The sequence below is a fragment of the Poromitra crassiceps genome (assembly GCF_964638095.1).
Source record: "Poromitra crassiceps genome assembly, chromosome: 13".
NCBI classification, from domain to species: Eukaryota; Metazoa; Chordata; class Actinopteri; order Beryciformes; family Melamphaidae; genus Poromitra; species Poromitra crassiceps.
Genome location: NC_139644.1, coordinates 24,959,357 through 24,979,773, shown reverse-complemented (window position 1 = coordinate 24,979,773; position 20,417 = coordinate 24,959,357). Strand labels below are relative to the sequence as shown.

General features: G+C 40.8%; 2 protein-coding genes and 1 pseudogene across 4 annotated transcripts in view; 2 read left to right on the top strand and 1 right to left on the bottom strand.

Moving 5' to 3' along the window:
* Window positions 1-6,668: 6,668 nt before the first annotated feature.
* Window positions 6,669-20,417, top strand: part of LOC310788062 (hemoglobin subunit alpha-2-like) — a gene marked incomplete at both ends in the record, with an annotated part of 48,161 nt that continues 34,412 nt past the window's right edge. The window contains 3 exons of one of the 2 annotated variants that reach the window (XM_083649550.1): window positions 6,669-6,763; window positions 6,905-7,112; window positions 7,315-7,443. In XM_083649550.1, coding sequence (XP_083505676.1) covers window positions 6,669-6,763; window positions 6,905-7,112; window positions 7,315-7,443 — 432 coding nt within the window. Of the gene's footprint in view, window positions 6,764-6,904; window positions 7,113-7,314; window positions 7,444-20,417 lie in introns of those variants that run through there. The other variant, XM_083649549.1, reaches the window with a different exon arrangement.
* On the bottom strand, window positions 12,936-14,302 carry LOC310788067 (hemoglobin subunit alpha-A-like). The gene is made up of 3 exons (XM_083649556.1): window positions 14,189-14,302; window positions 13,686-13,893; window positions 12,936-13,179 (listed from the first exon to the last, which is right to left on the bottom strand). Exons 1-3 carry the CDS (start codon window positions 14,281-14,283, stop codon window positions 13,051-13,053), a joined length of 432 nt encoding a protein of 143 aa, XP_083505682.1. The 5' UTR covers window positions 14,284-14,302; the 3' UTR covers window positions 12,936-13,050.
* On the top strand, window positions 14,950-16,560 carry LOC310788076 (hemoglobin subunit beta-like; annotated as a pseudogene). Its single transcript, XR_014554093.1, has 3 exons — window positions 14,950-15,071; window positions 15,361-15,570; window positions 15,864-16,560. The product of XR_014554093.1 is annotated as a hemoglobin subunit beta-like (transcript).

Sequence of the window (20,417 nt, the reverse complement as noted above, 5' to 3'; positions counted from 1 at the left end):
ATGAATTGTACAATATGGTTGGTTTAATCAACATCACACACCACTGTCCACAGAATGGATGGATGAATCAATCAGGTGTATTAGCGCCCTCACCTGTTAAAAAGCAAATAGTTGTGTATGGATTAATTATTTTTGCTTAATTATTCAATAATAAATAATTAAATAATAATAGAGGGCTAGCTGACCATGCTATAGTATATTGTCTTGTCTGGGTTTTAGATTGGCTTTTTATTCTTTTTCTTTTTGTATTTTATTTAATTGCTTTTCATGTAATATGTATTGTTGTCTTTGACCCCAGGAAGACTAGCTGTTGTCTAGGTGTCAGCTAATGGGGATCCTTTTAATAAACAAATAAACAAATAATAATTATAATAATTATAAATAATTGGTTTAATTATTTATTATTCATTTTTATTTATTGTTTATTACATTATTTGTGTATTGATTATTAAGTATGTATTTTTATGTATTTATTTGTAATTATTTATTAACTATATCTATTCTTTTGATTAATTATTTACCCAAATCAGACGTCCAACAGAGGGCGCTCATACAGGCTACAGGGGGTGAGGCAGTAAAGCCTGTTCATTTTCAGTTGTTGGGGAGCCTGGCTTTTATTGCTGTAGGAAATTAGATTTAGAAAGTGTTCAAATTCTTATATGCTTGCTTATTGAGTACACATACCTGGCATAGTCTACTCTACTGGATCATCCATACTGCTCAAACACACATAACACATTGATTCTGACTGTATCATGTTTAGCTAGTCTATCTGTTGTAGAATGGAATTTAATCATCATTCTTCTCCCGCTTAAGCAACACCTCTATTGCCGAGAGTGTGAAGGTGGGCAGCTTTGAAATAAATACCATTTGAGATCAAAATAATAATAAAGCCAGCACTCAAGAAAGTTGTCTCACATAAATGTATTCAGCCAAACATACATCTTTGCAAGCAGAAGATTTCCATTTACACAGAGACTGGCTCCCTAGAAAAGCGTACATGTTTCCAGATCAGGAGTGCAGTACCGAATGACACACAGTCAAAGGCTTTATACTGTATTCTCACATATCTTCACAAGCTATGTTTTGACCAGCTCAGAGTGAGGGCAGAATGGGAGGGGAGGGGGAGCTGCAGCCAAGACAGGAGCCCAGCAAGACCACATCTCTGAGTGAGCTTGTCACCGTCCTCCGCTCAGGGACAAAATAACATAAGCTGTCTGTCTATGTGAAATGGAACTTATGAATGGAATGCATGATTATCGGTCTGACTGTGTTATGCAATTACCCTGAATATGGCGTCTGCATCGGTCTTGATGCAGGTTTTGAAAGCAACTCTGAGCCCTGATTTGCAATTATTGCTTAATAACTCATACCAATAATTATGTGTATACAATTATAGCTTATTGATAACGAAACTTTTCTCTATCACTATCTCTATATGTTTTCATATCTTCATATTCCCCTCTATTCTGCCCATCATCTATTTTGACTTGTTCCAATGTGTGTCAGTATGTAGGCTACTCTGAAACTCTGTAAGTTGTCAATAGACCCATGTTATACATTCCAAAAATATGTTGTTGTAATCAGGAGGAGCATGAGGCGGGTCAGAAAGTCAAACTGTGCGGCTGCTGGGTCTGACGCTTGATTTTATTCAAATAGAAGGATGTCACTCCTCCCTCACACAGACACTGGATCATACTGTAGATGTGATGCAGAACATAAAGCTGGAAAAGATCAGAATCATGTGAATAGTTTACCTGGTCTGGAACTAGAACTATGAACTCCTACCTGCTCGTGGACTGTCCTGTATGAATACGCTACTATGGTGCACCTTTTTTGTTTTTATTTGTGTGTGTGTGTGTGTGTGTGCGTGTGTGTGTGTGTGTGTGTGTGTGTGTGTGTGTGTGTGCGTGCGTGCGTGTTTGATCTGTTTGTCATGTTGATTTTGGTTTCGTTTTGTCTGTGGTTATTTTTGGGATTATTTTTATGTGGATATTTGTACCTTAAGATAATTGTATAATAACTTATCTGACAAATGAAAAAAACTATAAATAAAGTAAAGTGTAAAAAAGAAAGTCAAACTGTGGTCAATTGTATGCCTCCGTGCGATGTAGGATTTTGTCTTTCAATATCTCCATTGGTGTCGTTTCTTCTTACAGGCATGGTGTCCCTCTAACAGTGAGCCCATCCATGGCTGTACAGCATGGATGGGCAACTTTGATGAGAGAGAGGGCCACACAAAAAATGTCCTTGCTACCAGAGGGCCAGATTGTGACCGTGCACTTCCACCAGTAGCCTATGTAAGCTCATCACTCGCAATTATCCAATTACTAATTTGAGGAAAAGGACTAAATGTATATGGTAATCAATGTTTATTAGGGCCTATATCAACATTTATATTTTGCATATTTCAAAAGCATTTTATTTAATGAATTTGAGGGAGACACTCGTGGGTATACCCATAGAACCCATTATCATTCACATTGAGCTGAGCAGTCAAGGTACCCCTTTGAAAATTGCCTGGCATGTCAGTTTTCCCCTCCCTCAAATTTAGCTTAAATTTGAGTCATTACCTTCCCAACATGCTAGCATTACATGATTGCTATCATGATTGGATGTGTTGGCTCTTCAAGTTTCAGATGCTACCAGAAACACTCTAGCTTTAAAACTAAGCCTGCTATACATCAATTTGATGGTGTACGGTACATCACCCAAATATGTCATATTAATGATGTAATAATATTGGTTGGTTACAAAAGCATTAGCTCAACTGCTAAAGTTAAACAATAGTGGATGCACAATTACGCCATTAGCGCCATGTTCTGGGACTTACAGTTACCCATCCCTGAATTATGTATAAATTGAGCAGTGTTTCATTCTCTAGAGTAGCCTAATAGGCCTAACACTTGAAACACATTTTCTTATCCTTTTGATCGATTTTCTAGCTCACCAGCAATTTTAAAATGTAGGCCTAAATATAATTTTCGTTCACATCGTCATGGCGTGAGATTACATGGATAATCACAGACAAACAATGTGGTCAGTATGCTAACTTTTTTATTTGTTTTTGAGACATAGGATAGAACAAGAGCCTCTACAAAAATGATCAGCGTGTGATCGTCCTCTGATGTGACTATCTAGTGGTACTGGCTTCCCAGGGAGAAAACCACCACGGACATGAACTTCTGGAAGACTGCCTGGACCTCAGCAGTGAAAAAGATGCCCAACTGTTTGGCAAGCTCGATGGTCAGAACGTCTGAAAACAGCTGAAAACAGAGAAAAAGATGTTTATGTTATAACAGTAACAAAAACCCTCAATGTGAAGCTAAGGTAACCAATATGCAAATTTATGTGAGAAGCCATTTATTGTCTGAAATTTATAGTTAAGAGTGGATTAATTTTTAACTTCTTATTACCAGCGTATTAACTAGGGCCTATATACTAAACTAAACCGATCAGAGATATAGGCTACCCTGAAGTTGTCGGGGTCCACGTGAAGGGTTTCAGAGTGCAGCACGCTCAGCTCAGCATAGACTCCCTTGATGTTATCCAGGTTTTGCATAGCCCGGTCCAGACCGTGCGCAATTGTGATTCCATGTTTGGCCACCATTGGGTTGCAACTAATGGCTGCAGCATTGTAGAGGTTTCCAAAGTTGCCAAAATACCTCTGAGTCCAGGGGTAGACAACCAGGCACCTTAGGAAACATAAAAACCCCTAAATGTTAAATCGAGATGAGGGTCAGTGTGCGGGGAAAACGCACAACATAGATTCAGTCTTGTGCATATTATGCAGATAGTACACATATCACTGCAAGAAGAATCCATGTGGTTCAACTTAAACTTAAAACTTAATTCAATAGCTGCCTTAAACATGTGAGTAAACTTAACTCAGAGTATCAAGTTTAAACAGCAAACAATCATTAGTTCAACATGTTGTCTAACTAATGATCATTTGTTTAAACTTGATACTCTGAATCATTGGTTAGACAACATAATAATCTTCTAACTAATGAATCTCACCTGGAAAGAGCTGCAGGGCCCACAACGTCGTAGTCCAACCTGGCGAAGATCTCCTGGATGGTACTGCGCTCGAAATCTGACCACTCGACCATTTTGCTGCCTCTGTTTTGTTTCCAAGAGTCCTTTCTGGAGTCAATGGATCCTGTGCTGCAAGACCTTGTCTAAGCAACTTTTAAAGCAGTCCTTTCCCCTCCCAAAAGTCAGCGATTGGATGGAGGGTGGTGGGCTGGTCAAGTGATGAGCAAAATATTTTAAGAAGATAAGGAAATTATCTTTCTGGATGCTTCGTTTGTTTCTGTGCCAGAGAGATATAGGAAACGTGTGTGTGTGTGTGTGTGTGTGTGTGTGTGTGTGTGTGTGTGTGTGTGTGTGTGTGTGTGCGTGTGCGTGCGCATGCGTGTGTGTATATATATACACACACACACACACACACACACACACACACACAGTATATATATACACTCACACACATATATATACACACACACACACACACACACACACACACAGTATCTATACATACGTGTGTGTGTGTGTGTGTGTGTGTGTGTGTGTGTGTGTGTGTGTGTGTGTATGTGTGTGTGTGTGTGGGGGGTGGTGGTCTGTGTGTATGTGTGTGTATATACTGTATAATACGTGTGTGTGCGTGTATGTGTGTGATTTGTGATGTGTGTGACATATTTTGAGAGATACCTTGGTATGGTCAAGCCATGTTTACTAAGTGGTATGTAATTACAGAACCTTAAACACTAAATAAATAAAACAAAGTCAACGCTTACTAAGTCTCTGCATTCAGACACATAATTTCCTTATCTTAACATAATCTGTAGCTCATCTCTTGACCAGCCCAATCATTAGGCTATTACCTGTCCATTAGTTACCCTTTATGTGTCCCCTTAAGTCAAGTGCTGAATCATACTGAGTAGTTAATGAGTCCTGAATCACAATAACTTAATTAATAACTTAATTAATCATTATCTAGTCTTTACTATTTTGATTGGGAGTTCCTGAAGGACTGACCATAATAGTTCATGATTAGTAACTCATTAACTAATGATTAGCTACTCTAACAGGGACTGACCATTAACTAATAGATAGTTCCTCATTCATCCCTCAGTCTGACTCACTGGAAGCAGGCTGCTGGTCTAAGCTCTGCCATCTGCAGCTGTGAAACAACAACAGATGCTACATGCTAAAAATGGCAAGTTTTGACAAAGATTTGGATTGTGCAATAAAGCAGGCCTTGGTACTTTCTGTGGATGGTTGTAAAGATAACAGAGCTTTTCCCCCGCTACATCAGAGTGAGAGTAAGAGCAGCCAGACTCCTGAAATGGAGATAGTCTTGCAAGCGAGACTATGTAGCCTATGTAGAGCATAACTTGTGTGTACAGTACTGTTACCGGGACACTTCAATCAAATAGGCTCAATCCAAGTTATAATGGCTTGGTTTGACTGCAACCACACAGAGGGATGCCATAGCTCTCTGTATCAGTGGCAGTCAGCTGTGGTGTGGGGGTTATCTTGCCCTCTTCTGAGCACGTCCCATCCTTTGAAAGCTGCAGTAGTTTATAGATAAGCCTTTAAAGGCCCCTTGTATTGGCAATGGTCACATCACAGAAGAAAATGACCTAGTCATCACGTTGGTATCAACTGATAACCAAATCTTTTAATATTATTAATTGCAGAGTCTGGATTTTCAATCAGTACCCATATGTTTGACCTGGAGGTTTTACGCCATACATTTTGAAATGTTCAAGCCTCGTTCGTTAGGCCCTATGTCAGTGATATTCAACTTGCGGCCTGGGGGCCAGATGCGGTCCGTGATAGGGTGCAGAGTGGCCCCCTGACCTAATTCTAATTCACAATGAAAACTAACGTGAAATAAAGTGTGACTGAGCTCCAGCTAAATTGTCAAATACCGCTGCCGTCTGCTCACCACTCAGGCACTTATACAGTATGTACCTAACTTAACCTAACTATCCTGTTTGCACAAAATTGTCAGACTAAACTTCGGCTGACACCCCAAAAACCTACAATCCGCTACTGTACAGAAAAAAAAATATTAATGTTTGTTAACTGGTCCCTGGCCTCCTATCATTATACAAAAGTGGCCCCCGCACAAAGAAAGTTGAGTATCCCTGCCCTATGTGAACCTCAGTAAAGTTATGAGAACGTTGATCCTTTTCAAAGCTTTGCCCACAGAAAGCCTTGCCGAAAAGCAATATCATTACCGAGAATACCCAATAAAGACTAATATTCTATTTTGTATTTTTTTTCATTCATTTTAGTACTATCTCCTGATTTAACGTGTGCACAGGTTTTCAGAGAGCAAATTGAGGGACTATTGCGCACTGACAATTACGGTATTAATTAATTTAAGAAACTTAGCCTAGTGGGAAGTCAAGATCAGTACTGTCTGCCCAAAATGCAAAATGTGTGTATTTTAAATACATGCGTTTGCCTGCCCCATGTTTTGTTTTTTATCTCATGCAAGCTGTCCAGTTATCTTATCTTTTGGTCCATGTCCAAATGCCAGTGGTCTATCTTGGAGGTGGGCCCGGGTGTGTCCATGCACATGTAGGCTATAAAAGCCCCCTCTGCTTAGGCTGATCACTGAGTTTTTGCTTCAGCATCTGAAAACAGGCAAGATGAGTCTCTCTACTAAGGACAAGGCAATGGTCAAGCAATTCTGGGCCAAGGTGGCTGGAAAGGCCGAGGAGGTCGGCAGCGATGCTCTGTCCAGGTAGGCTAAATATAGTTTGGAATTACTGACAGGTGTGAAACTTAGTTTCACATTTAATTATGTTTATTATTAATTTTTATCTTATTAAATATTATCTATCTTATTCACAGTGTACTTTATTGTGTTGTTGCTTTTATCCAGGATGCTGGTTGTCTACCCGCAGTCCAAGACTTATTTCTCCCACTGGAAGGACCTGGCCCCTGGCTCCCCCCCTGTGAAGAAGCACGGGAAGACTATCTTGATGGGAATTGGAGATGCCGTGACTAAAATTGAAGACCTGACTAACGGTCTTCTCGACCTCAGTGAGCTGCATGCCTTCAAACTGCGAGTGGACCCTTCTAACTTCAAGGTATGGAAGCATGGATGGAAAGACAAAGCAATCCATGGAAAATAGGTCTACACAATACAACCACTAGTAGTTTTCAAACTCGGAGGTCCTTGAGTTTGATTTCACTATCCTAATATTTCACATGTAGAAAGTTATTGCCCATGAATGTGCAATTAACAGAAAATAATATGTATTTTATAATGTGCTTATCCTCTTTTCACAGACCCTCTCCCACTGCATCATGGTGGTTCTGGCCTACAGGTTCCCCGATGATTTCACCCCTGATGCCCACGTGTCTGTAGACAAGTTCCTGCAAGCCTTGGCTCGGGCTCTGTGTGAGAGATACCGATAAACTGCATTGGAACCAAAGACAGACAGCAGCATGACCTCAAATATGCTCTGTTTCTCTGAATATCAATATGAATTAATAAATGTTCATGCAAAAAAATATTTCTGTGGCTCAGTGGATTTCTCTTAAAGTCACAAGGACTATGAATTAATGAATTAATTTATGACAAATAAACATAAAACCCATACACCAGTATTAACCCTTTAATGTCCTCTCCAAGAAAAAAAGCAATGTATTTCTTTTTGTATTTTTATGTTATTGGGGCACTAATAACAAGCATATATACAGTATACTCCTCTTAGTGCTCACCTTGGGACGGGTCAAATTGATCACTATAAGCGGACATATAAAGTAAAGGAATGTTGCAGCATGCACAGAGTATTGCTGCTCTTGTTGGCTCATTTTTGGCAGTTTGTAAGTACAAAAATAATAAAATCAATGTAGTTAAAAAAAAAAATCCATTGTTCACAGGTGGGACAAGGGCCAAAATGATCACTGTAAGCGGAGTATTGATCACTATAAGCAAATTATTTAAAGAGCATGTGTGTATAGGAATGATTCGGGACCAAGCTTTTTGATCTATATAAGGGGTTGATCACTATAACCGTGACCACTATAAGTGGATTCCACTGTATATATATATATATATATATATATATATATATATATATATATATATATATATATTTTACAGACCCCACAGCTTTTTAAATATAGGCCTCTAATGGTTGAGATGCCGCTTGTGATGTGATGATGGTAAAAGTACCTAATACATAATCTTGGCTAAGTGGGTGGTGTCATCAGTGATGATGTAATCAGTAGTGAGGTCACTTGAGCAATTGTGATGTCATCAGTGATATCACTTGAGCAATGTCGTCTGATGTCACTCGAGCAATTGTGATGTCATCAGTGATCGTCCCAGGCTGAGGCTATATAAGTGGTGGGAGTATAAGTAGCGAGAAGATGACAAGTGGTGCATCATCTCCAGAGTCCCCACCCTAGGAATCGAGTACCTCCTACCGCCCTGCGGTCCCCTTGGCTCTGTATATGACCCCATGGACAGGTGCTTCACCCCCCAGGCATGCCACCCCGTTAGCCCCATGGACAGGTGCTTCACCCCCCTCATCCATGGATTTAAAGGAAAGATCCCCAATCACTTCTGCTTGCGGGGGCAGATAATCAGGCCCCCCTATTATGTCATCATCATCACTCAGATCAGCGTCAGAGTCTTGAGGATCTTCTGGTACAAAGGCCTAAGCAGGATGGGTGTCCCTGGACGCGGCATGGCCCACTACATGTGATTTCTGAATGCTTGACTGTTTTTGTTAATTGATTTTACTCATACCATTACAGCTATGTAAAAATCTTACAAAAGTTACTTAAATAAGATTGCCGAGCTCTACTGATTATTTCGCCTTGATTTTTATTCATGAGAGACTTGAAGACAGATTGATATTGACGCAAGACATTTATTAAGGAGAACTTTAGGAGGAATGCCGTTCCCCCTCTCTTTCTCGACGTTCCCTCTCAATGTTCTATATTCTTCCCTCTCAAAAAAATCTAATGAGAAATCATGCACTGTTATAATGCTAATAATATGATAGTATACCAACACATGTTAGCATGTTTGTTATAGTTAAAAAAGCATACTTATGAAATTATTTTGGCATAATAACACTAAATGTAACATACTGTATTAACAATGCATGATCAGAAGTGTTTTTATTCCATAGAAAATAGTTAAATTTTAAACATCCTCTACCAAATGGTTGAGTTGTCACTCGATGGATTTTTTTTTACCATGAACGATTTATAAGACGGTTTTTTGTTGCATCAAGTTACATAATTCTGTTTAGTAACATGTTAGATGATATGTGTCGAAAAATCTAAACTTACCTTTGAAAATTCTACCAAAAATAGTCAGGAGTGATTTTCTCTTTCCAATTTCCTGGTAGGAGACTGACTGAAAAGGCTTACTGTTAAAAAGCAGAGTGACCTCTAGTGGAATCTTTTAGCATAGCATACCACAACTGAGTAGAGATGACTCAATAAGTTCACCACATTTTTCAATAAGAAAGAGTGACTCAAAATGTGCTCTACCAAATTGGTAGAGGTTGCTCAACCAAAACAGGTTGAGCAGACTATTAAAGGGTTAAAATTGTCAAGGAATTAAAACTAAGTGCAGGACTTGTTTCCATTTTGGTCCTCGTTTGTAAAAAACAAAACAAAAAACCAACAACAACAATACATACACCATGCTTGGCTGTCAGCAGCTCAGCAGCCATCCCTTCACTGCTCTTTTAAAACGGTTTGCAGTGACAATCTATCTATACAGTATCTATATATATACTATAATGACGATAGCGCCTGTCTGTCTCTCTCTCTCTCTGTCTGTCTGTCTGTCTGTCCTTCATGTATCTCCCGAACCGTTGGTCGGATCGACTTGAAACTTGGGGAGTGCGCTGAGGACGACCCGACGGAGTGCAGTGCCCTGTTTCCGTGCGATTCGGACGTGAAACACGTTCGATATTTGAATATTTGTCTTCAGTTCTGCGCTCCTTCAAGCTCCAACTGATCTGGCCGTAGGGTCGTTGAGGAGGTGAGAACAGTCAACGCACAAAGTCAACATCGAGTCCTTGAGAGTGAGTGGCGGGGGGGGGTTAAGTAAACATGAGAGAGAGAGCAGCCTGAAAGCAGCAGAGAATAGTAGGAGAACATGTATTTGTAAGCTGAATAAGCAGCATTAATATTTAAGTTTGTCGTGAATAAAATCAAGGGGAAATAATCAGTAGAGCTCAGTGATCTTAGTTAAGTGAGATTTTTACGTGGCTATAATGGTAGGCTATAATGAGTCACACTTTCAAAAATAATATCCTCTAGGGCCACGCCACTTCCGAGAACCCCCATTCTGTGTAATTAGGGTTCCCAGAGTAAAACCTGGCCATTTCCACCACTGCTTATGGATGAGCATCATCTGCTGCATGCCATCGAGAAGCGTTGGTCGGATCCATTTCAAACTTTGGAAGTGTGCCCTATTGTGCAGTGCAGTGCCCTATTTTCGTGCAATTGTGCATAGCGCCACCTACTGGCAACACAAATAGTGATTTATCTTGATAACCATTCATCTGATCGACTTCAAACTTCAAACTCAGGGAGTGCGCTTAGGGGGACTCAACGGAGTGCAGGGAACTGAATTCCATGGAATCTGGCATAGCGCCATCTACTGGCAACACAAGAAGCAGTTTATTATGGATGAGCATCATCTGCTGCTTGCCATCGAGAAGCGTTGGTCGGATCGACTTCAAACTTTGGGAGTGTGCCCTATTGTGCAGTGCAGTGCCCTATTTTCATGCAATTGGGTATAGCGCCACCTACTGACAACACAAATAGCGCTTTATCTTGATAACCATTCATCTGATCGACTTAAAACTTAAAACTCAGGGAGTGCGCTTAGGGGGACTCAACGGAGTGCAGGGAGCTGAATTCCGTGCAATCTGGCATAGCGCCACCTACTGGAAACACAAAAAGTGGTTTATCTTGAGAACCGTTCATCCGATTGACTTCAAACATAGGGAGTGTGCTCCTGGGAACTCGAAGTAGTGCGGCGCTGAATTTCTTGCAAATCTTGCAATTTCCCACGCCACCTACTGGCAACACAAAAAGCAGTTTATCTCGAGAAACATTTGTTCGATTGACTTCAAACTTGGGGAGTGCGCTGCTCGGACCCCGATAGAGTGCGGTGCCGCACTTCATGCAATTTGGACTTATTCCAGGACTGTCTGTATGCCTGTCCTTCGCGTATCTTGAGAACCATTTGTCGGATCGACTTCAAACTTGCGCTTAGAGGGATCTGACAGAGTGCAGTGTGTGTGTGTGTGTGTGTGTGTGTGTGTGTGTGGGAGGGGGAAGGGGGGGGGGGAGTGCCCACGGGGTGGTGCATGGGGGAACGGGCACTGCACTAGTATATATAAAAGGGGCAAGTGGGCAATCTCTGTCTGTCTGTTCTGTTTCAATTCAAGAAACAGCAGCTTTAACTAAACAAAGGTAATCGAATAAATCTAAGTTAAATCAAAATACTCATTAAATCAATGCACAAGGGAAACAATAATATATAACTAATATAACTATAACAAACTACAACTTACTCAAATAATGCATCTGGAGGAAGAACAACCAACAATGGAATGAAAAACACAAAACAGCCTTCAGCAGTCCGGGCACACTGAGTTGAGACTGATTAGAGCCTCTTTAACTGGTGTGTCTGTAATCAGTCCAGAATTAGGGGGCAGGTGTGCTTGGGTGAGGGAATAGTAAGAAGTGAGTGATGGGTGGTGGGATTTGAAGTCTGAGGAGTCACTTTTGTATATAATTCATAGCATATGCAAATCAATAACTTGTCCTGTAGAATTTCAATGACGTGATCATGCAATGGTGAGATTACCTGAGATGATGCGTTTGTTGAGTCACCATGGAGAAAATGACTGTGAGGGGGTGAATTGTCCAACTGGTCTTCACACTGGGCTTCACTGGCTTCACTCCTCACCCAATGGATGGAGTATGCCTCCCAAGGGAGTTGCAGTATGCCTGGAACGTGATACAGTCCTGATTGTGTGCAGGTGTGTAATTGAGGAGATGAGGTGAGTGAGGTAGCAGCAGGGTAAGGTTCAGTAGGAGGCGTGGAATATTTTCTACAATGACAGAGTAGATGTAAATATACCTGTCCTGTCTAAATAAGGGAAAGGAGGGAAAGGGACTGTGCCAGTAGTATTCAAGGTGGCCTTCCAGTTGTGTCGCTCAGGGGCTCCTCAGCCCCTGCGTGCCAACACAAAACTCCACACCCAGGCTCGTTAGGAAGGTGTGTGTGTGTGTGTGTGTGTGCGTGTGCACGCGCGCTCCGACACTGTTAGAAGAGATAAAGACACCCTGCATATGGTTCAGTGTGGGCATGTGTGTATCTTGCAGACAAACGAGAGGGAGTAAGGGAGAGAAAATAAATAAATTGATTGATTGATTGAAAAGATTTATTTCAAACAGTTAAAACAATACTTAAAACAAATAAGTAAAAAAACAGGAATAAAACCAATAACAACCAAGAAAATAAATAAATAAATAAATAATCTGCACACAGGCCGCCAGAGCTCCAAAAAACATTATTGGAACAGCAATTTGTTTGGAATAAAGACAAATTATTAACTTGACCAATTGCCCAGATAGTGTGTACTTTCTGTAAACATAGTTTTCAAACTGAATGAAATGCTGTGACCTTTCCTGTGGTAACATTGTCAGTTATGTTGTAGGATCATTCCAAAACCCTGAAAAAACTGTGTGTGTGTGTGTGTGTGTGTGTGTGTGTGTGTGTGTGTGTGTGTGTGTGTGAGTGTGAGAGAGAGAGAGAGAGAGAGATGTGTGTGTGTGTGTGTGTGTGTGTGTGTGTGTGTGTGTGTGTGTGTGTGTGTGTGTGTGTGTCTGTGCTGTAGGAACTCAAAAGAGACACATTGACACCTCAGAATTGAACGTTTGTTTTATTGACCAAGCCCTTCAATTCCAAAAGGGGGTTTGACTTAATGGCATGCTACATAATAGGAGTTGATGCTCTTGCACTTCTGGGGTTTAGCGGTACTTGTCAGACAGGGCCAAAGCCAAGTTCTGCAGGAACTTGTCAACTGAGACGTGGATCTCTGGAGTGAAGTCTTCAGGGAAGTAACAGGCTACTGTTACCAGGATGCAGTGGGCCAGCATCTGCGGTTGTGCAACAAAGACAGATTAGCAGTCAACATCAGCAACATAGAAAAGCATGTCTTGGTTATACACAATTCAGCAGTAATGTCATAAAGTCATAGCAGTATCATGAGGATAGGTTGTTTAAAGGGGAAAAATAGAAAATAGGCATAATGAGACAATGACACTACATTACTGCTGGTATGGCTATACAGATCGTGATCTACCACTACATCTAGTGCCATCAATAAGTAGCTCGCCAAAGAAATCACATTTTTTTTTTATGGATAAACTAAAGACCACTCATGTAGCTAACTCAGTATCTACATTATTTAACATTATAACATTATTAAATAATGTTAAATAATCAATGTAATACTCATGTGCTATGTACTTGGGGGGAACAAGTGGAAAAGAAGTAGCTTGTGAGTCGCGACTAGCTTTATTTTTTGCAAGTAGCTCTCATCCTAAAAAAAAGTCTGCGCACCCCTGGCCCTGACCTATATGCTCTTTCCTCTTGACTCTACCTTGAAGTTGGCAGGGTCCACTCTGAGCTTGAAGGCATGCAGGTCACTGAGGTCGGCCAAAAAGCTGAAAAGATTGTCTATGTTAATGACGGCATCGCCAACGGCCTGCAGGATGACGGCGCCCTGCTCATTCACAGCTTTGGATCCAGGTTTCAGATCAGCCCAGTGGGAGAAGTACGTCTTGGTCTGTGGGTACACAGTCAGGCACCTCGCAAAAGAAAGAGAAAAATATGTTAAAATAAATTTCAGACGATATTTTACACAGTAGATTATGAGAAGGAAGAGGACAGAAGTTGAAAGGCAGGGAGCACACCTGTTAGCCTATTATTAAATCATTGTGACTATAAGCTAGCTTCCTAGTAGTAGTCTAGATCAAGTCAAGTCCGTTAAAGTGCCCTAAATGTAAGTAAACACAAGAGGTGTGGATTTATTCAATTAGGATGCATTTGCAGTATAGGATAATTTCACATTTAAATTGTCAATATGCACGATGTCGTGCCTACCTGCCCAGAGCTTCACCTCCAATCTCGTCGACCTTGGGGGAGACTTTGATCCAGAAGGCCTTCACTATGGCCTTGTCTTGCCCAGAGAGACTCATGTCGGCGTTTAATGTTTGATGCTAGTGGGATGGGTTTGTGAGGCTCTCTTTATATCAAACCAAACAGGACCACACTCGAGTATCAGATCCAAACCACACCCCGAAGAAACTGCTAGAACTTTCATTGCCAATTTTAATGACAAGATAACCACTCTCAAATGGCATTTTAGTTAGGGTGGAAATAATTATATTTAAGTAGAAGTAAAATTACTGGTGTAAAGGAAAAAGTAGTTAGCTTTTAATTTCTTTTTTAAAAGATAACCTTGTTTTATTTTAAACAAATAATTTTAATAATAATAATATTTAATAATATACATATTACATGTTCATTTGGCAATTTATGTGCAAAAGTAAAGATTTTGCCTTAAATTGGAAAATTAAAGGCAGAATTAGTTTTGAATAAATAAATAAATAAAATTAAACTCTTCAAGTAAGACAACGCACGCAAGTGTCAGGTGACGTTTTACTCTAACACTACGCAGTCTACAAAACTTCCAATATTTCCAATATTATATTATAATAAATTCCAAATATAAAACCCAATATGTTGCCAACTTTGGTCCAATCAGAGGCTTCCTACTCTGAGAGGTGGAGCATTTCATTAAATAAACACTGGCCCCCCAACACTGGGCATGTACAGAAGGTTTATCATCAGAGAGCTTGTAAACATCTCAGAGAAACCTTTACACCGTCAACATGGTCGACTGGACAGATGCTGAGCGTGCTGCCATCGTAGGCCTGTGGGGAAAGATCAGCGTGGATGAACTTGGACCCCGGGCTTTGGCCAGGTAACTTGTGAATTTATATCAATTCACAGATAGGCTAGAATTATATAATATGGTAACATTGCATTGTTGACATGGATGTAGAGGGTAAACCCACCAAATCTCAATTTGATATAAATCTTTATGACATGCATCATTAAGTCCTGTCAACTTATGTACATTGTCTTTCTCAGGAAAATAAACAATTATAATAGATTCCCCCCAAATTAATTCATTGTTGGCCCTTGGGGGTGGGGGGGTGGGGGGGAGGGATTGCTGTTTTTTTTTTCATTTATGGATTGTGTCATTTCAGACTCATTATTGTGTCTCTCCCCGGACTCAGAGGCAATGTCCACCCCCTCTGCTATCATGGGGAACCATGAGGGGGCCGCACACGGAAAGGTGGTGATGGGTGGACTGGACAGGGCCGTGAAGGACCTGGACAACATCAAAAAGACCTACTCAGCACTGAGTAAGAAGCACTCTGAGGTGCTGCATGTGGATCCTGATAACTTCAGGGTAGGTAACCATCCCTGATGAGAAATCATTACCATATTCCAATATATTTATAATGTGACTTTATCCTACTTTGTTTCACTACAGTTATATATTTTTTATATTTAAATAGTTTTTGCTGTGTTATTATAGGCTATATTTTTCTAAAAGTTCTTATATGATTAATTATAGTTATTTTCCATAAGGGCAAAATCTGCCCTCATAAAACCACATAATATTTCTTATGATGAATATCCTTGTCTGTTTTCATTGATGGGTTTATCAGTGGCTTTATTGTGACCCTCATTTTCCTCATTGTAGCACTCATTGAGTGCATCACTGTGTGCATAGCCGCCAAGTTAGGCCCCAAGGAATTCAACGCGGATGTCCAGGAGGCCTGGCAGAAGTTCCTGTCAGTAGCACTGAGGCCCTGGAGAAGCAGGGAAGGATGTGCAGCAGTCTTACACGTGTTTCCAAAAAGATCTGAGGCCCTTGTAGCTGTTGCCAAACCAATCAATAAAACCTCATGTGTACTACATCTATGTGATCTTTTTGCTTTTAAGATTTTGAAAAAGTGACCACCAACCAAGGCAAACAACAGAATTATACATTCAGAGGGTTACTTTGTGTTAATTTTTTCTTAAAGAACCAGATCACATAGTATATCAGGCAACCTAGGTCCTTGGTTGACAAAATGATAACAGCCTGAATGATGAACTTCACGTTTTAACTGATCATTTAAGTTTCAACACTAAACTAAGCGAACACTATATTATGATGAATATTCGAATGAAATACTTTTTTGACAGTTGGTCTTTGTTCTCTGACAGCCTATGTGAGCAATTTGATATGAATGGGTGCGGCCATCTGAATTGAATGATAACGTCCATCAACATATCAGGGGGTCAACAGCTAAAAGTTTTTGAGATAATACCAAAAACATCAGTGTCATGCCAGCAGTCAGGGCCGTAGCTTCACGGAGGAAAGTGTGGACGATTCCAAGGGCCCTTGACTGACAGAGGCCCAATGCTTTTTTTTTTTTTTTTAACAGTGCACCTGAACACAACATACAAGGTACCCGCTGAATAAGTGTCCAAATGTTCATGTCATTCTGGCCAATACTCTACTTCTGTTATAACATTTCAGTCTGGAATATGGAATATCTTTCAATAATATTTATGACTAAAAGGCTAAAAGTAATCTCATGTGTAAGAAATGACTGTTCTACATTGAAGTAAAACATTTAAATAATTAACTTGTTGGTTTTGGATTTATTTAGCTTCAAGAGTGCATTTTTGTTCGTGTGATCCTCAACACAGGCTTTGAGAATCCCGGGCCACTTATTGATACTTGTGCTTAAATGAACCCACTCATATTCTGGTTTATTTCAAGAAAAACATTTTGGCTAGTGGACATTCTAATTGGCTGGTAACTTCTAGCAGCCATATTGGCAGGTGGCCAAAAAAGCTAATTTCAAGCCCTGCAGGGAGAGCAAGTGATGACATTGGAGTGAATGAGAAAATGATCAAATATTGGTGTTTAAGACTGAATAATGACATCACAACTGTTTATTTAAGTTATTCCTCTAAACCTGACTTCAAATACCCCAAATTTTTTCGCACCAGCGCCGTTCGGCCCCCAACCCTCAGCAAAATCTGGCCCTCTGGTGGCGAGGACATTTTTTTGTGGTCCTCTCTATCATCAAAGTTCCTGGGTTACGGCATGACAATATTTGTTTGGTATTGTTTCAATTGTCACACTCATCGATACATATTTGAGGTTTGTTTATTAGTTTATTAAAGGACGACTGGAACAAACGCCGCGAACATGATCCGGCTACTTTTTCAATCTGACTGGCTACTCAAAAGTTTGGGGAACTCTCTGATTTAAAATGAGATATTCCTCTAAATTGGGCTTCAAATGGCCAAAAATTTTCGCCGCCGGAAACTGCTTGTTGTTGAAACTGCTGCCAGCAGTTTCAACAACAAAATACGTTTTTTTTTTAAACTTTTTATTTGCTCGTTAATAGTGCCATTTCGGGTGAGCAGAGTCTAGAGCAGGCTACTGACTAATTCATAATAGGTTCAGAATACATGTAAAATAGCCTGACAGTCTCATAAACATTATGCACTTTTGTGTGCTGTGGTTTGTTTTGTTTCCTTGTTTTACTTTGTTCCCATCCATGACCTAAGTTTTGTTATTGATTGGTGATTGTAAGTTCTTTGAGACACTTAGCAGTAATTGAATAGATGGTTGGGCCGATACCACACTGCTGAATCTGACATAATGTTTCAAATAAGTAAAAATAACCGAATAAGTTGTCATAGTGAGCAAAATGTAAATTAATATGTTAATATGTAGACTTGCGGACTAATTTATTCTTGGATGAGGGCATACACCTACTTAAATAAATAATGGGATATACATTATATATATATACGGTATATATATATATATACTAGGCATGCATCTCACGCGCGCCTAGGCTCGGCCGCTGCGTAGCCTCACCCGTAGCTCGGCTGCTGCGTGGCCTTGCCTGCCCTATTGGCGCGCACATGTCTCCCTCTCTCTCTCTCCCTCAGTCTCTCTCCACCTCTCTCTCTCTCCCTCAGTCTCTCCCTCAGTCTCTCTCCCTCTCCTCTCTCTCCTTCTCCCTCAGTCTCTCTCCCCCTCTCTCTCCCTCTCCTTCAGTCTCTCTCGTGAGCCTCCTCAGTCTCTCGTGAGCCTCAGACTGATGACATCATCACTGATGATGTCATCAGTGTGTGTGTCTGTCTCTTGTGTGTGTGTGTGTGTGTGTGTGTGTGTGTGTGTGTGTGTGTGTGTGTGTGTGTGTGTGTGTGTGTGTGTGTGTGTGTGTGTGCCTGTCTGTATAGTGGGTTCGGAAAGTATTCAGACCCCCTTAAATTTTTCACTCTTTGTCATATTGCAGCCATTTGCTAAAAGCAATTAATTTCATTTTTTTCCTCGTTCATGCACACACAGCACCCAATATTGTCAGAAAAACACAGACTTGTAGACATTTTTGCAGATTTATTACAAAAAAACACTGAAATATCACATGGCCATAAGTATTCAGACCCTTTGCTCAGTATTGAGTAGAAGCACCTTTTTGAGCCAATACAGCCATGAGTCTTCTTGGGAATGATCCAACAAGTCTTTCACACCTGGATTTGGGGATCTTTTGCCAATCCTCCTTGCAGATCCTCTCCAGTTCTGTCAGGTTGGATGGTGAACGTTGGTGGACAGCCATCTTCAGGTCTCTCCAGAGATGCTCAATTGGATTTAAGTCAGGACTCTGGCTCGGCCATTCAAGAACATTCACAGAGTTGTTCTGAAACCACTCCTTCGTTATTTTAGCTGTGTGCTTGGGATCATTGTCTTGTTGGAAGGTGAACCTTCGGCCCATTCTGAGGTCGTGAACACTCTGGAAAAGGTTTTTGTCCAGGATATCAATGTACTTGGCTGCATTCATCTTTCCTTCAATTGCAACCAGTCGTCCTGTCCCTGCAGCTGAAAAACACCCCCACAGCATGATGCTGCCACCACCATGCTTCACTGTAGGGATGGTATTAGGCAGATGATGAGCAGTGCCAGGTGTTCTCCACAAATACCGCTTAGAATTAAGACCAAAAAGTTCGATTTTGGTCTCATCAGACCAGAGAATTTTATTTCTCAGAGTCTGGGAGTCCTTCAGGTGTTTTTTGGCAAACCCGATGCGGGCTTTCATGTGTTCTGCACTGAGGAGAGGCTTCCGTCGGGCCACTGTGCCATAAAGCCCCGACTGGTGGAGGGCTGCAGTGATGGTTGTCTTTCTAGAACTTTGTCCCATCTCCCCGCTGCATCTCTGGAGCTCAGCCAGAGTGATCTTTGGGTTCTTCTTTACCTCTCTCACCAAGGCTCTTCTCCCCCAGATGTTCAGTTTGGCCGGATGGCCAGTTCGAGGAAGAGTCCTGGTCATCCCAAACTTCTTCCATTTAGGATTATGGAGGCCACTGTGCTCTTAGGAACCTTAAGTGCAACAGAATGTTTTTTGTAGCCTTGGCCAGATCTGTCCCTTGCCACAATTCTGTCTCTCAGCTCTTCAGTCAGTTCCTTCGACCTCATGATTCTCATTTGCTCTGACTTTACACTGTGAGCTGTAAGGTCTTATATTGACAGGTGTGTGCTTTTCCCAATCAAGTCCAATCTATATAATTAAGCACAATGAAGGTGTAGGCCCATCTCAAGGATGATCAGAAGAATTGGACAGCACCTGAGTTAAATATACAAGTGTCACAGCAAAGGGTCTGAATACTTATGGCCATGTGATATTTCAGTGTTTTTTTGTAATAAATCTGCAAAAATGTCTACAAGTCTGTGTTTTTCTGACAATATTGGGTGCTGTGTGTGCATGAACGAGGAAAAAAATGAAATTAATTGCTTTTAGCAAATGGCTGCAATATGACAAAGAGTGAAAAATTTAAGGGGGTCTGAATACTTTCCGAACCCACTATATATATCAGTATATAAAAGGGAGCTCAGGCTCTGTCTGTGTCTCTGTTTCTGTGTCTGTCCCACTGATGTCATAAATTCACTCTCTCACACACACACACACACACACACACACACACACACACACACACACACACACACACACACACACACACACACACACACACACACACACACACACATTCTTAATTAGGCTATAGTTCAGTGATGATGTCACTAATGACATCACTGATGATGTCATCAATGATGTTATCAGTGATGATGTCATCAGTGACACACACAGGGAGGGAGAAGGAGTGAGGAGAGGGGGAGAGAGACTGAGGGAGAGTGAGACTGAAGGAGAGAAAGAGGGAGATGAGAGCGACTGAGGGAGGATATACA

Coding starts and splice junctions, on each gene's coding strand:
- LOC310788067 (XM_083649556.1), bottom strand. CDS start 14,283: ATGAGTCTCTCTGGGCAAGACAAGGCCATAGTGAAGGCCTTCTGGATC. Junction 13,894..14,188: donor GGAGGTGAAGCTCTGGGCAG/GTAGGCACGACA, acceptor TTCTTTTGCGAG/GTGCCTGACTGTGTACCCAC. Junction 13,180..13,685: donor TGGACCCTGCCAACTTCAAG/GTAGAGTCAAGA, acceptor GCACAACCGCAG/ATGCTGGCCCACTGCATCCT.